Here is a 14700-nt window from a genome sequence, read left to right on the forward strand (position 1 = left end):
TGATATTTATAGGATGTACCACATTTAGAAAATAATGTATTATCTTGTTTTGGTTTAGGGATGAGGTTATTACCTCATGTTACGTGCTCAATGTCGACAGTAATAAAGAAATAACATGAAATATGTGAGTATTATTGAATTTAAACACCATGCATCTAACCCTTCAAAATGAGGTACAATTTTTATTTTAGAAAACACTACTGGTGTATTAAAAAAGCATTACTAATGTTTACAAGATATAACACAAAAAATGATGTATTATCCTTTTTTAGGTTAGAGATGGGTCAATACGTCTCATTACGTGCTTAATACTTATCATAATAAAGAAATAAAGTGAAATATGTGAGTATCATTTTGTTTAAACACCAAGTATCTAATTGCATAATTTGAATGAACAAATGTGTGCAATTTCAATAAACCATGGGTACACAATTTGAGTAGTGCTCAATTTCTGAGATGCGCAATTGAGAGTTTTTGATACACAACTAAAGCTGCATATTGCTTTGAGGTGCACCAATTTAATACTTTAGGAGGGTATGCTATTTTTCCCTCGCACACTTAAAAGTAAGCTATTTTTTCCTGACGCACTTGAAAGGTGTACAACTAGTCAAATTTTCACCTCTCTAATGGTTATGTTAGAAACATAAACAGAAAACTAAAAATCATGATTATAGAGTTTGATTTTTACATAACTATTGCCTCAACAACTAAGGCCAAGCCTGAAATACTCTGATTACAAGAAATTAAAAAACTTGTACTAAAAGCAGGAGGGTAAGCCACGATCAAATTCATGGTCTCCTGTTGTATCTTTACATGTAGTTTCCTCCTGTACCCTGAACAACTTCATGTTTTCTTCCTCCCAAAAACTTGTTCTGACAAAAGAAGGTTCTCATGCCATGGATTCAGACCATTTTTACCTCCTGCAGTTGTTCTTTGTCATTTTAATAGCACGAATAACCTGCACATGTATTTCTTTGCTAATTCTGCCTCTGCCAAGGATGAACTCAAATACACACTGGTCCCGCCTCCCCAGATTGTTTTCCTTCCAGAATTTTGCCCATCCCTTCACAAGAGCGAGTCGACCATCCTTTCTAGTAGTGAGTCTCATAGGCCACGACCTATCTTTCTGATCACGCATCACCATTTCTCCTTCTAGTTTAATATTATTATTTTTCAGCACATGTTGAGGAATGTACTGCAACCAGCAACCATGATATCACACACCCTCTTTAAAGAACCAAGAGAAATAACAGAATCAAGTGGGCACCATGAAAAAAAAAATGACAAAACCGAGTGCAGATGGTCAATGTAACTAAAATTTCAAAGCATGGCTAAAACGAGGATATGGATAGAAATCTGGAATATATCTTTCATTGCATTTGCAAAAATAACCTCCCATAAACTAAAATAATTACAGTGCCAATGACTGTAGAGTTGTTACCAGAACAATAGAAGACAATTCCCTCTGATTGGGTTTCAAAAGAGAGTGTTCACACTTTATGTCAACAAACTCATTCAAAATGCATTGAATAAATGTTTCCCAAAAGTTTGTAAATCAGCAATACCAGTACAGGCACTCGTACTATAATGTTCAAAGAACAGAAATGAAACTGCACAATACATAAAAAACTTCCCAACTTCATATGGGGTGCATTCACATAAATAAGTACTGACAATCAGTTGTTCTCTAATTACAGTGGGCTTTGACAAAAAGAACCTGGAATAAAATACAGAGGCTATCAGAAAAAGTCATCCATATTAACTAGGCCTAACCAACATAAAATTATCGTGCTCTGATGGCCAGTGCTGAAATATGCAGAAGAGGTTCAGCTAAGTTCACAAAGTCTCCGGGAATACCCAATAAATTACCAACTGCTTCTATTGGGAATCCCCAGTCCTTGGCATTATAAAATATATTTCTCCTAATAAAATGTTACTGTTTTCCCTTTCTAGTAATTGATGATTGGAGGGATTGAATCCAATTTCTCCAATGGTATTAAGATAGTGAGAACGAAGGATGGAGGCTTTTCTTTTCTTTCTCTCTTCTTCATTTTTATTTATTTATTTTTTTGATAGACAAGCAGAAACTCAGATTAAAAACACCTAACACCAAGCATGGAGGCTTTCATTCAGAAAACTGCATCATCCTTGGCATACATGCCTCTTTTACTTTCATAATGAAGAGTAGAAAATTATTTCAAGATCTACATTCGTTCAAATTCAACTTTACCTATTGGAGTTCCAAAGTTGGAAAACTTTTCCATAGGTAAGTTCCATGTATATAACCCAAACTCTTGGCAGCTTGAAATATACATAGAGACGCTCTCTTATAATTTAGAATGATATCAACCTCTGCTAACCACTTTTGGTATAAAAAAAAACACACGGAATGCCCCTATGGTTTAATTTTCATTCTGACTCAATTTGACTCATTATTTTCAAAGTTTGAATTAATTTCTCGTAGTTTTCTCCAATGGAATTCAGTTCTAGACTGACTACTTCAGTTAAGAGCTAAATGGAACTCAACTACTGCACTACTCATTTAAGTGAATAATTGTCCTGATAATGGAATAAAAAAATTCATCAAACAAATAGAAACGGGGAATGTCCCTACTTAATATATTTTAGGCTATCATATATCAGACTCCTATTTCCAAGCTACATCATTGTTCTTCAAAGCTATAAATTTCCCAAAGACATGCAGTGATTCCATCTAGAATTGCTCCAATTAAAATTTAAAGGAATCTCCACACAGAAAACCAACTAACTCAATTGAATAATAGATACCAAATGTTTCCTTCTGAGAAACCAATCCATTCCCCTTGGACAAACAAGAAACAAAATTAAACATGAAGCCTCCAGATCAATGACATTGTTCTCACACCTGCTAACCTTATTTTGAATAACCCCTTTGAAACACACTTTCCTAGACTATTAGAACCATGCTACAAACCATATCATATATACTATGTATCCAATCATGGATTGTATCCTATGTATCTGATCATGTATCATATGCATGATATCTTGGATTGTATCATGTATTGTGACTCTTGAAACTCATAATTAAAATCACGAGGCACTTCTGTGCACAAGTATCTTTAACACCAAAGTTACCACCAACTCTTCCATCTTCAACTTCTACAATCTTGTCAAGTGAACCGGGTGTGGTGTCCAGATCTTTCTCTTCCTATGAATGTGCTGAGGAAGCAAAAGAAAAATTCAACATGTCTAGACTGTTTGTGTTAGCTGTTCTGCCTGTGGGATAGTAATCTGTCCTTTCCCTTTAATCATATTTTGCCCATATTCATCTGAGATCCAGACTTCCTAAACATGCAGGTTACTTCCTGCTCAAGAGTTTCATCTCATCCAAACTCGAAACTTCCACCTGCTCCTTTCAATCCTAGGAAATGATGGTGACATTTAGTTGTTGCACCCTCTATTGAGGTTGCTTCAATGTGAGGAAGCAGATTCAGATGAAACTGAAAGGGGCACCTTTCCATCCCCCAATGTCTTCAGTTTCCATATTAAATCCAAATTTAACAATCATCAAGGGCCTACACTCTTCCTCCAAAGACTTCATCAAGGTGGCTGGATACTATTTAATGGTCTTTCCAATAAGAGGAATCAGATTTTACAAACAATACTGAACTGTGGAAAATTTCTTATCTTATTATTAGTATTATCATTTTTTTTTATTGGCATTATTAAGTAATACTATGATTACTATTAATTTAAGCTCATACCAATGAAAACAAATTGCAAGAGTTATAAATGGGTAGATTGTAGGATACAAAAACTAAGAACTCACCAAATTGTATCGTGATGAACGACCAATGAAAGTAATAAAATGCGGATTCTTTGGTATGACAAAGGTTGCTGCTTCAGGCCTCATACATTTCACTGAATTCATTGCAGCAATTCTTCGTGATTTACGTCGACCTACTTCCAGAGAACCTGTAGACGTACAAGTGATCAAAAAATGGAAAAATAAAAAGAAAGAAAAACTGGAAATCAATGTTAAACAACTAGCCACCTGAATTTTCAGTTCTGTCAATGCCAAATTCCAGCTGCAACTGCTTGTAACCATGTGGAGGCATAGTCAGCTCTTCTTCAGTCCCTTCTTCGTTCTTCACACATATCGCAATTTCATCAGTAGTAACAATATCTGAACTTTCGTCCTTTCTGCATCCATTTCTACCAAAAATGCTGACATCGAACAAAGCCTTTCCATGGTATCTGAAAACTAAGAAGTCCCCTTGTTCCACAGAATGACCCCTCACAAATTCTTGCCAACCATTCTTAATAAACACATCCTTTTCAACTTCTTTCAACTCTACATGACAATACTTCCCTCTGATATCTCTGAGAATGGCATTGTTTGGTATATTTCCACTGAATTCCTTGACAAAAGCTGGTGGAATACGCTGCAAAATGGAAAAAGAAATAAATGAATTAACTTTTAATCCTCGACATTCAATAGTGATAGAAATTCCTTTCTAGTCTATACAAAATATTTGGATTCACAAGAATATACTCATGTCTTTCTTCTTCAAAACTTCAGTCCAGTGTCACAAACTCTTGGAATTCAGGAATTCTAATCACTGGTTAATTTGGTCACATATGGGGAGAGAAATGCCCATTTCAATTTGTCCAGGATTCATATGGATATCTTTCTTTCCTTAATAAACAAGGAAACATAGATTTAAAGCCCCACAAACACAACATGCATCATTTTTTTGGGTAAAGTATTTTCTTCTTAAACAATGTTCAAAAGCTGCGTTTTCGGATTTTGTTTTTAAAATTTGTCAAAGATATTTTGGAAATATGAGGAAGTAGTTGCGAAACTGTGACAAGTGAATCTATTTCCTTAAATTAATTCAAAATTTTGATTTTAAAAATAAATCAATGCGTCAAAATCAAAGACCCTTCCAACCCACTCAGAGATGCTCCTTGGATAGAGCTACTTGACATAATATTTTCACATGCAACCTGTGTTTGGTTCCCGAGGAAACAAAAGAAAAAGAAACTTTTTTTTTTAAGTCCTAGTTTAATGGGGCTGCGCTTTTCTGGTACCCAAACAAAGGAAGAAACCTCAACTCAGCCGATTCTTTGTTTTCTTGGGAACCAAACAACAAAAGTTACAAAAGTGTTGAATATTAAATTATCTTTTCCATGCTGTTCGTTTCCTCCCGATTCTTGTGAAACAAGTAGCGCGTTTACAGGTTTTCAGAGCAGCAGTCTTTAATGTCTTCACCCGTATCTTCATCGACAGTAGAAGGCTCTTTTGTCTTTATACCGAAATAGGAAAACGACAAAAGAGAGAGGGTGTACCAGATGTTGATCGCTGAAATCAGGAATATAAACTTTGAAGAACTCAGGATTCGCATCAGAAAAAGAGACATTTCTTCCAGGTTTCCCCATCTTTTTTCCCCTGCTGTTCTGATCAAAGAAGCCCTAGCGGACAGAGAAAGCCACCATTAAAACAGAAATCGAGAAACCCTAGAGGTCCACAAAATCCACAACCCAGAGTCAGCCTTTCCGGAAAATTTCCTAAAATCCCGCATCTCATTAAAAGATCAAAATCAAAAGGAAAAAAATCAACCAAACTTTTTTAAATTTAAAAATTAAAGAGAAATTATAAAATTGTAAAATTATAAGTAAACAAAATATTTAGACTCTTAATAATTTATTTGCATATAATACTTATAACTATTTTTAAAAACTATTTTCAAAAATTATTTTTGGATAATTAATTTTTAAAACATTTTCAAACAGGCATGAGGCAACACATCCTGGTCACTGTTTATGCACTTTCAATCCAAAGGCATTCAAGCTACTCGTATAAATGTTAGGGCATTCCGATCCGCATACCAACACCCTGACACAGCTGTAAGCCTGTAATGGCAGCGGTATTAATTGACGAGGGTGAAGGTTCCAGTGAGTAATTCATTCCAGGGCTCGAGGCCAAATGATGAACACGACACGATAATGGCCGCCATCGATCTGTTGGCAATTGGACTCCCACAATCTATTAGGAAATGACTAATTGGCGGTTGAAACTTGAAAGCAATCAATTTTCTCTGATGATAGCACTATAAATTACATATATATAACAGGATTGTATGTTAATGAGCAGTCTGAAAAACAAAATGACTTTTCTTAGCAGATATAGACCATTGATGTTAGGCAAGGCATCTGAAAAAGGTAACTTTCAGCACAACGTCATTACTTCCATACATTTCGAAGACACAGACATCTCCTTCTCGCAAAGCATTTTCCTTCACGAAGTCCACCCAACCTGTAGTGAGCACAGAAGACCAGAGTGGGTAGACCAATAGCTTCACAGGCCAAAATCTATCCGATGCCCAAAGCATTGCTTTTCTTGAACTTCCTTTTATATGCGTGCTGGAAAATTGCTTTGGTATCCTCTGTCCAATGAAGATGATGAGTTTCAAGATATTGTTAGGGATATGATAGTGATGGTAAGGAAACCCAATATGCTTTTAATTTACATTTATAGAGAGTCTTTACCAGATATCCACTATGCAGATAAGTTGACTGCATAACAATTTTGAAAAAGGGATAATTGGAGACGAATTTGCTTGCAGCTTTTAGAGCTCTAGCTTTAACCTTGTTGGACAACCGGCCCAAGCATGGCGTCCCTTGACTAAACCGCACACCTGCAATCGTTTCTTCGACGGGCTGCTTTAACTTGCCTGCATCAAATCAACCAGATGTGGTTTAAGCATAATTTTGGGTGCATGTTAAGAGATGATGTTTTCTAAGAAAACTTACTAGGCTCACATTTTCTTTCATTCCCTTGATGAAGTTGATCTTCTTTGGTCTTCAATTCATCACCACCACTTGAACTGTCGGAGTCATTGTCCATTTCATCACAGCTAGAACTATCAGACTTGATATGAATTACTCCACTTCTCTTGGCTTGGATTTGATCAGCTCCACTCTTATATTCATCTGGTCCCTCGGAGCGTCTCTTATCCATTGTTCCCTTTCTAGAACTGTTGAACCTGCCAAATGATCCAGATTTCCCCCTCCCTTTGCAGGAGGCATTTCTCTGTCTCTCTTTGTCCAGTGGCAATGGTGGACCAGTGCCACTTTCACCTCTTTCTCCATTCTCTCTTTTTGCATTTTCTTGTCTTTCATCTCCCTTCGAATGTGGTTCATCATTGCTTGCGGTAGCTGCCAAGAGCTCCTTCTCGCAGCAATGTTTTCCATAAATTATTACTTCAAATTTTGAATTCCCAACATAGTGGAAAACCAGAAAGTCTCCTAGTTCTAAGAAATTATCTTGCACAAATTTCCCCCAACCCTTTTCGAAGAAGAAGCATCGGTCGACCTTTTGTACATAAACGCACCATACTTTGCTACCAGGATTCCTCATTATCAAAGACTTGTGAGGTAGAACTCCATCAAAATGCTTCACAAAAGCTGGAGGAATTCGCTAGAACACATGGCAGTTTAAAATATAAATGCAACTGAAATATTTCTTAATGAACTTCAAATAAAGTAATTACATTTATATGGCATGAAGAATAGAAAACCTCTCAGCATCAGGGTATTAGTAAAAGTCAAGTCCCAAAACATATTTCTAATGGAGATTAATGCTTAGTAAACTGCCTGGAGTGCTCTAGTCAATGTCATTAGCAGCTTCACTTGCTCAAGCTATTCAGCCTATTCTTGCACCAAAAACTGCTCTAGCATATTTTAAAATATTAAAAAATTTAAATAAATAAATAAATAAATAAACTTATTACCTCCATATTTCAAGAGTTCTTATATAAAATTGTACACAAAAGTTGCAGTGCATTCAATGAAAGCATAATGAAATTTTGAAGCCCAGAACCCTCGGTTCTTTTTGCCTACATTTTCTCAGCAACCAAACAGAGCATAAGATTCAAGTCTTTTACATATTTTCGCTTAACACAATCGACCGGTAGAACTGAGGGTTGTAATTTGCTTCTTTTTCGACCAAATAAAAACAAAAAAAAAAAACAAAAAAAGAAGAAAACATGCATATAAATGGGTGCAAGCCAATTTATCTCCAAAAAAGGGAACTTGAAGAAAATTTCTCAGTAATAATCTATAAATGTGAGACAGTGTATGTAAATATAGTTACCAAATCTTTAGAGAAGTCACCCATCATGACCTTGAAGAAGGAAGGACTCCTTGCAGTAGGGCTTGCCTCCGTAAAGCTGCCCATTTCACCTCAAAAAAATTGCTACTGAGGAAGCGAAGGAAAGTTGGTATCAGTATTGCACACTCTTGAATGCTCCTGAACCAGCAAAAAGACTCTTCAAGTGATAGTGGACAGAAGCCTAGACTTAACCGCTAGCTTGCTCTGCATTAATTACCATGCAACTCTCTTAATAATGGTCACTGGTTAATCCTGAGTTTTTCACCAACCAACTCAAGATCTTAATTATTTTGCCACGCGTAAAGTTAATATTCCGCTGTTGAAATATTACAAATTAAAAATTTCCATGCATCGTGATGATTGCCAAGAGAGAGTGGAGCCGCTTCCGGCATGTGTATACTCTCCCAGGGCTCATCCTATCAGCGCCGTCTGTCCTCTGTGGTGTACAACTCCTCGTACACCTGCCATATCAGATGATATTTTGGTACGATTCGTTTTTGAGTGGGGAAACATTAGCACGCTAGTATGCATGGTTTTAAAAACCGGATCGACCAGACCGGACCGACCGGTCCGATCGGTCAGACCGTCGGCCGATCACGGTTCCGGTCATTTAGGTTGGAAAGTTTTTAGGCCGGTTAAATCGGTGGTCCGACCGGGCAACCGTATAAACCGGACGGTCCCCCGAACCGTCCGATTCAACTCTTTTTTTTCCACTGTCGCCGTCCCCCGCAGGCAGGACCCCACCCTTCTTCGAAAGCCACCCTCCCACCCCCCGCACTGGAAGAAGAAATGAGAACCCAGAGTAGTGGTCGGGTGCAATGACTTACAGAGAATATCGATGATGAGGCGTCCATCGGAAAGACGACCAGTTGATCTGCGGAAGAAGGTACAACCATTGGGGAAGTTGACTGGGAAGCTGAGCCCGCCGACAAGTCCGCCAGTGTCAGAGTTGGAATCGCCGAAAGAGAAGATAACGGGAGCGTGGTGGCACTGAGAGAGAACTGGGTTTGGGAGAGAAATGAGAAGCCATAGAAGAAGAAGGAAGAAGAAATGGGGAGGAGGAAGAAGACCAGAGAGCAGTGGAGAGTGGAGAGGCTTTGCCTTTTCCTCTTTTACCTTAGAATCCGTTTGGCAACGAGCATTTATTAAAAATTAAATAAAAATAAAATTGTAGTTTATTTGAATAAATTTAAGAATTTTTAAATATTCTTTTTTTAACAAATAAATAATTAAAAAAATTAAAAAGTCACATTCCATGTTTTTTTCAATTTTTTCTTTTTAATTAGGCATGTGAATTTTTCTTCCATGAGTAAAAAAGAATCATGAAATAATTTAATGATTTTTAAATAAAATTTAATTTTTAAATAATATATAAATTAATATTTTATTTTTATTATTATTTTAAATTTTAATAATTTATAAATTATATATTTATGACGTTAATGACAATCCGATTCTAAAAACATTAATAGTGAAAGATAATTGACATATTCATATTTTTATCATTTAAATTTTTGAACAACTTTTAATTTATAGTGGAAAACAAATATTATTTATTACAAATTTTATAATAATGTAATATTATGGATAACTATTCATATTTCTTTAATACCAAATTGGTGTTTTGATTTCTATTTTTTGAACTCAAATTTCTACTAAATGAAAGCAAAAATTAAGGTTTATTACTTTATTTAGAAACATTTTCAAGCCATTCTAAAAAAAATATTTTTATAAAAACAATTTTTATCTATAATACTTTATTTTGTACTATTGTTGATATTTATAAAATTATTATTTTTAAATAATCATAAAAATATATATTTAAAAATAATTAAAATATTTTATAAGAAAATACTTAGATTGTAAGACTAGCCATACTGAAGCAAAATAATGGATCAATAAGAGTGGCGATTCTAAAATGTGTTAATCTAATTTTTTTTTTCTTAACCACACTTCGTGTCAAGAGTACAAACTCTATCTCACGACTCCTAAGAAACAGGCCAGTAACTCCAACAGATCATATGCTACTCCCACTGCAGCAGGCACCCTCACCCTCATTCTTTCGGAAGATGACGACTTTCAGTAACGTTCCAGTGCATTTGATCATCTCGAAAGCACAAACATCACCCACCTCTAAACGATTATCTACAACGAAATTTCTCCACCCACGCGAGAATTTCACATCCGTTTTTGCCACACTGCATTTAACAGGCCAAGTTCTTCCCGCAGGAACCAAAAGGGTTGCAGTGTTGTTATTCTTTTCGAAGTGCCTCTTGACAAATCTCAATGGTATATTCTGCAACAGAATCAGTCAACAGAGGATTCCCATCTTTTAAAAAACTAGTGCTAAACTCAAGAAAAAATGGGGGTATTTATAAATTATTTGACATGTGAACTTGTTTCTTCCACAAATGTACCGGTCATATATATGCAAGATTCAACTTTGTTCTCTATTGAAATCTTACCAATTTATATCTTCTGGTAACATAAGTTGGTTGCATGGTGACAATGAAGAAAGGGTTTTTTGTTTTGAAAGCTTTAGCTCTTCGAAGAGCTCCAACTTCTTCGCTGGCAGCCAAGGGTGCAAGAGCCTGAGACAGCTTGCATCTTTTGGTGGTGTGCATTCCTCCACCGCCTTCTTTTGCATTGAATTTAAGTCCATCTGCAAGGGACCAGCTATATTACAGCATCAGGATCAACCTAAAACTGGAAAAAAAGGGCTACTTTTTTTTCAATCCAATAAGTAATATTTTATACCCATGTATTTGGACAAATGCAAATCTACATCTGTCTTTAGCTTCTCAAAATGTGTTCCAGAAGCTTGAATGCCTTCTGATTGAAAATGTTGACGAAATGATCGGAGCTTGAGAGGGTTATCAGTCTTCCGTGAAGGATTTCTTCTTCTTTTCTCCGTGGACGGAAGAGAGGACGATTTTCTTTTCTTCCTTGTTTCCTGGCTTGGAGAGAAACCCTCAGGCATTCCAACAGAAACTTCACTCTCAATTTTCTCAGTTTTGGGCAAACAGAAGGCCTCATTTCACTACAACAAATATTGACTACATCGTTCTTCTTTGCTGTCTGGCTGGCTGGAAAATCATCCAAAATCTCAACAGAAACATCATCCCCATTTTCTTCCGAATTGGGGCATTGGCACAGGCCATTATTATTGTTTGGTTGATCTTCATCATGGGTGGCATTAGTGGAAGGATATTCAATCTCGGAAGCAGTCATATCAAATATAAGTACATAGAAATTGGAATTGCCTTCATATCTGAATACTAAATAGTGCCCATACCCAATAGAGTATTACTCAGCAAATTCTCGCCAACCATCCTGCAACCAAACCTCATCATCGCGTTTCACCAGTTGCACTGCCCATTCTGCACCACTAGGAGTCTTGAGAAATATAAACTTTGACAGATTCTTCCCATATCTTCTCACGAACCTCTTTGGAAATCCCTGATAAAAACCTCAAATTATTTGTATATCATATATATATATATATATATATGAAGAAGGTAAAAATAAACAATGAGCGATTAATACTAGCTTTCCATCTCTAAGAAGGGAAGGGTGGATTATCTTGAAAAAGTGTGGTTTCTTCACAAGAGAATCTGACCGGAGTGACCCTTCTTGGCATCGTCGGAGAAGAGTTGTCTTCATGGCGACCAGCTCAGAGATGGAGCTGCTAGGGCTGGGGTTTTAGTTAGACTTCTATTTAACCTATCGTGGAGCTTTGTGTGTAAACTGAAATCTGGAAAAGGAAACTGAAGAGATTGATCCCAGTCCATTCAATGTGATTGACTGACTCCTAGGCTAAGGCCCAATCTCAGAGATGATATCTTGATTGGATTTTTTTTAGGGAGAATTGTGTTTTCACCCGTGATAATTAAGCTAAAGTACTCCTATCAATCCTAATTGATTACAAGGATGTGAAATGATAATGGACACAAATATCCATTTACTCATTTTTGTCATTATTCTATCTCTCTTTACATGTCACTATTAACACATTCTCTCTTCTTTAACCATTTTTTTTATTTTTCATTGATTTTTTTAAACATTTTCATAAATAATTGAAAAATCAACATTATTTTATATTTTTAAATTATAAATAAACAAAAATTATATTGATGATTTAAAAACTATTTTGAAAAATACTTTCTAAAAATGTTAATTTAAATAAATAAAAATTATCTTTTATATTTTAGAAGTAAATAATTTAATGATTAAAATACTATTTAAAATAAATATGTTCACTATTTTATTTTCTTTTATACTAAAAAGTATTTTAAAATTTTCTTTTTCCTATTATAAAATAAAAGGTTCCATTTTTTATTTTTTTTATTTTTAAAAAAAAAATTTCTTTTTTGTTTTAATAACTTTTTGAACATAACTTTTAGTAATAAGTTATATGAAATGTTATAAATTTGTTTAATAAAGATTTTTTTTAATGATTTAAATTAATTAAAAATTTATCAAAAAAAAAGTAAAAGAAAGAAATATGATGGATGAAGAGTTTTTATTTTAAATATACAATTAAAATATTTTCGTATGACTTAATTTTAGAAGTGAATTATAACTATATATAGTAGATATTGAATTTTTCTTAAACAAAAGGGTTAAGAGGTATATTTTATTCATTTCAGATAAAAAAAATTTAAAAATTATATAGATTGTGTTTGAGTTTGGTTTAAAAATATTTTTCTAGTTTTTATTTTTTATTTATTATTATTTTTTAAAATAATTTTTATTTTCTATATGGTCTCTTTTAGAAAATATGTTTAATTAAAAAATGAAAACTATTTTTAAAAATGAAAATTGAAAACCTTGTTTAATACTATTTTTCATGTGAAAATAATAAAAAGACTTAAAAGAGTTTAATCCTAAGTCATACGCTTGATTTAACTTCCACATGGAAATTTCAATACTTTCTACGATAATGATGTTTGGAGAAAAAAATTTGACCCTAAGTCATCCACCATTTTCTCAACAAAATCATTGAAAATATAATTAACACACCTACGTGAACACATAACTTAGAGAGATGAAATTTATGTCATTGTATAAGGGTATTACACTAACTGTACAATGAAAATGTACTAAGTGTACAAGAGTGTATAAGGCTACCTTTTGTCAAAGATTTCAATCGATTATGAACCATTCCATTTTACTTTCCTTGTTGCCAACATATTGTACACTCGTGTTATACACTTTATTTAACTCTTACATAAAAATTTCAGTACTTTCCCTAGTAATGATGTTTAGGGAAAAAAAAATTGATCCGGAGTCATCCAATATTTTCTCAACCAAACAATTAGAAACATGGTTAACTCACTTACATGGATACATAATTTCGGAGGAATATGAAATTTGTACCACTATACAAGGATGTTACATTAACTGTATAAGAGTATTACACTAATTGTATAAGGAAAATATACTAAGTGTACAAGGATGTATAAGGCTAGCATTTGTGAAAATTTTCAATCAATTATGAATTACTCCTTTATTTTCCTTGTCACCCAAGAATTGTATATTTATTATACTAATTGTATAAGAGAAATATAATAAGTGTACAAGGATGTACAAAACTAGTATTTGTGAAAAATTTCAATCAATTATGAATTACTCCTTTATTTTCCTTGTCAGCCAATAATTGTATACTCATGTCATACACTTTATTTAATTCTCATATAGGAATTCTAATGTTTTCTCCAATAATGATGTCGGGGGAAAAAAATTTAACCATAAGTCATCCACAATTTTCTCAACCAAATGATTAAAAACATGCTTAACACACCTACATGAACACATAACTTAGGAAGGAAATGAAATTTGTACCACTGTATAATATTACACTAATTGTACAAAGGGAATGTGCCAAGTGTATAAGGATGTACAGGACTTCTAATAGGTTTTGTATGATTTTTAATCAACTTGAGTTTGACATTAGAACAATTATCGATAGTTTTTTTTTTCTTCTTTTTTGTTTTTTTACCAAACTATGCTATTAAGACCAATGAGAAATAATATACAACATATTTATTATTTTTTAAGTAAGAAACAAAAAAAGTATTTGCTAAGGTATTTAAAAAATATTTATTATATATTTTATAAGTTTGAAAAAAAAAATTAATGATGTCTAATTTACAAGTTAGAACAAATAAAGAATACTAATATTTTATGAGATATTTAAAAATTGTTTAATATATATAAGAAATAATGTAAGTTTGAAATAAATAATAATATTTATTATATATTATGTAAGTTTGAAAAAAAGAATAATATTTGATAAGGTATTTAAAAATTATTTACTTCAAAAATGCATTTGACAATAATAATTTTTAATTATTTATCTTTCATATTCAATTTGTTGGAGAAAAATAATTGGTAAATCATTTAACTTGATCCCATTAATAAATAAGTGAGAGAATGGTGAAAAAGTCAAAGAAAGAAAAGAAAAATGTAGAAATGGTTGATAGCTTTTTCATTTGATAGTTGAGGGTATTTTAAGGATTTTTGAAATGCAATATCATTCT

At 33.7% G+C, this 14700-nt stretch overlaps 3 protein-coding genes across 6 annotated transcripts; all 3 read right to left on the reverse strand.

Annotated features, from left to right (window-relative positions):
• Nucleotides 1-594: 594 nt before the first annotated feature.
• Nucleotides 595-5962, reverse strand: LOC132252515 (uncharacterized LOC116803646). Of its 2 annotated transcripts, XM_059738420.1 has the most exons (5): nucleotides 5875-5962; nucleotides 5335-5457; nucleotides 4037-4427; nucleotides 3812-3957; nucleotides 595-1195 (listed from the first exon to the last, which is right to left on the reverse strand). In XM_059738420.1, exons 2-5 carry the CDS (start codon nucleotides 5422-5424, stop codon nucleotides 914-916), a joined length of 909 nt encoding a protein of 302 aa, XP_059594403.1. In that variant the 5' UTR covers nucleotides 5425-5457; nucleotides 5875-5962; the 3' UTR covers nucleotides 595-913. The 2 variants fall into 2 exon arrangements, with proteins under 2 accessions (XP_059594403.1, XP_059594404.1); XM_059738421.1 differs by lacking the exon at nucleotides 5875-5962 and having other exon boundaries at nucleotides 595-1227; nucleotides 5335-5646.
• A 30-nt stretch (nucleotides 5963-5992) lies between these two features.
• On the reverse strand, nucleotides 5993-9290 carry LOC100265476 (cytochrome P450 82C4-like). Of its 3 annotated transcripts, none has more exons than XM_059738419.1 (5): nucleotides 8986-9290; nucleotides 8141-8245; nucleotides 6808-7465; nucleotides 6535-6719; nucleotides 5993-6431 (listed from the first exon to the last, which is right to left on the reverse strand). In XM_059738419.1, exons 2-5 carry the CDS (start codon nucleotides 8222-8224, stop codon nucleotides 6186-6188), a joined length of 1173 nt encoding a protein of 390 aa, XP_059594402.1. In that variant the 5' UTR covers nucleotides 8225-8245; nucleotides 8986-9290; the 3' UTR covers nucleotides 5993-6185. The 3 variants fall into 3 exon arrangements, with proteins under 3 accessions (XP_059594402.1, XP_019076484.2, XP_019076482.2); XM_019220939.2 differs by having other exon boundaries at nucleotides 6799-7465; XM_019220937.2 differs by having other exon boundaries at nucleotides 6799-7465; nucleotides 8141-8362.
• An 885-nt stretch (nucleotides 9291-10175) lies between these two features.
• On the reverse strand, nucleotides 10176-11138 carry LOC109121519 (B3 domain-containing protein REM19). The gene is made up of 3 exons (XM_019221001.1): nucleotides 10916-11138; nucleotides 10624-10820; nucleotides 10176-10454 (listed from the first exon to the last, which is right to left on the reverse strand). Exons 1-3 carry the CDS (start codon nucleotides 11136-11138, stop codon nucleotides 10176-10178), a joined length of 699 nt encoding a protein of 232 aa, XP_019076546.1.
• Nucleotides 11139-14700: the final 3562 nt, after the last annotated feature.

Source organism: Vitis vinifera, chromosome 7 (genome assembly GCF_030704535.1).
Source record: "Vitis vinifera cultivar Pinot Noir 40024 chromosome 7, ASM3070453v1".
Classification (NCBI taxonomy): domain Eukaryota; kingdom Viridiplantae; phylum Streptophyta; class Magnoliopsida; order Vitales; family Vitaceae; genus Vitis; species Vitis vinifera.

Excerpts from the sequence above, each read along its gene's own strand:
- LOC109121519 (XM_019221001.1), bottom strand. The coding sequence starts at position 11,138 with ATGCCTGAGGGTTTCTCTCCAAGCCAGGAAACAAGGAAGAAAAGAAAA. Across the intron at positions 10,821-10,915 it reads GCATTTGTCCAAATACATGG|ATGGACTTAAATTCAATGCA; the intron begins GTATAAAATATT and ends GGTCCCTTGCAG. Across the intron at positions 10,455-10,623 it reads TTACCAGAAGATATAAATTG|AATATACCATTGAGATTTGT; the intron begins GTAAGATTTCAA and ends ATTCTGTTGCAG.
- LOC132252515 (XM_059738420.1), bottom strand. The coding sequence starts at position 5,424 with ATGGGGAAACCTGGAAGAAATGTCTCTTTTTCTGATGCGAATCCTGAG. Across the intron at positions 4,428-5,334 it reads ATTTCAGCGATCAACATCTG|CGTATTCCACCAGCTTTTGT; the intron begins GTACACCCTCTC and ends TCCATTTTGCAG. Across the intron at positions 1,196-3,811 it reads GTTCATCACGATACAATTTG|TACATTCCTCAACATGTGCT; the intron begins GTGAGTTCTTAG and ends TGCTGGTTGCAG.
- LOC100265476 (XM_019220939.2), bottom strand. The coding sequence starts at position 8,224 with ATGGGCAGCTTTACGGAGGCAAGCCCTACTGCAAGGAGTCCTTCCTTC. Across the intron at positions 7,466-8,140 it reads GTGACTTCTCTAAAGATTTG|CGAATTCCTCCAGCTTTTGT; the intron begins GTAACTATATTT and ends CATGTGTTCTAG. Across the intron at positions 6,720-6,798 it reads TGAAAGAAAATGTGAGCCTA|GCAAGTTAAAGCAGCCCGTC; the intron begins GTAAGTTTTCTT and ends GATTTGATGCAG.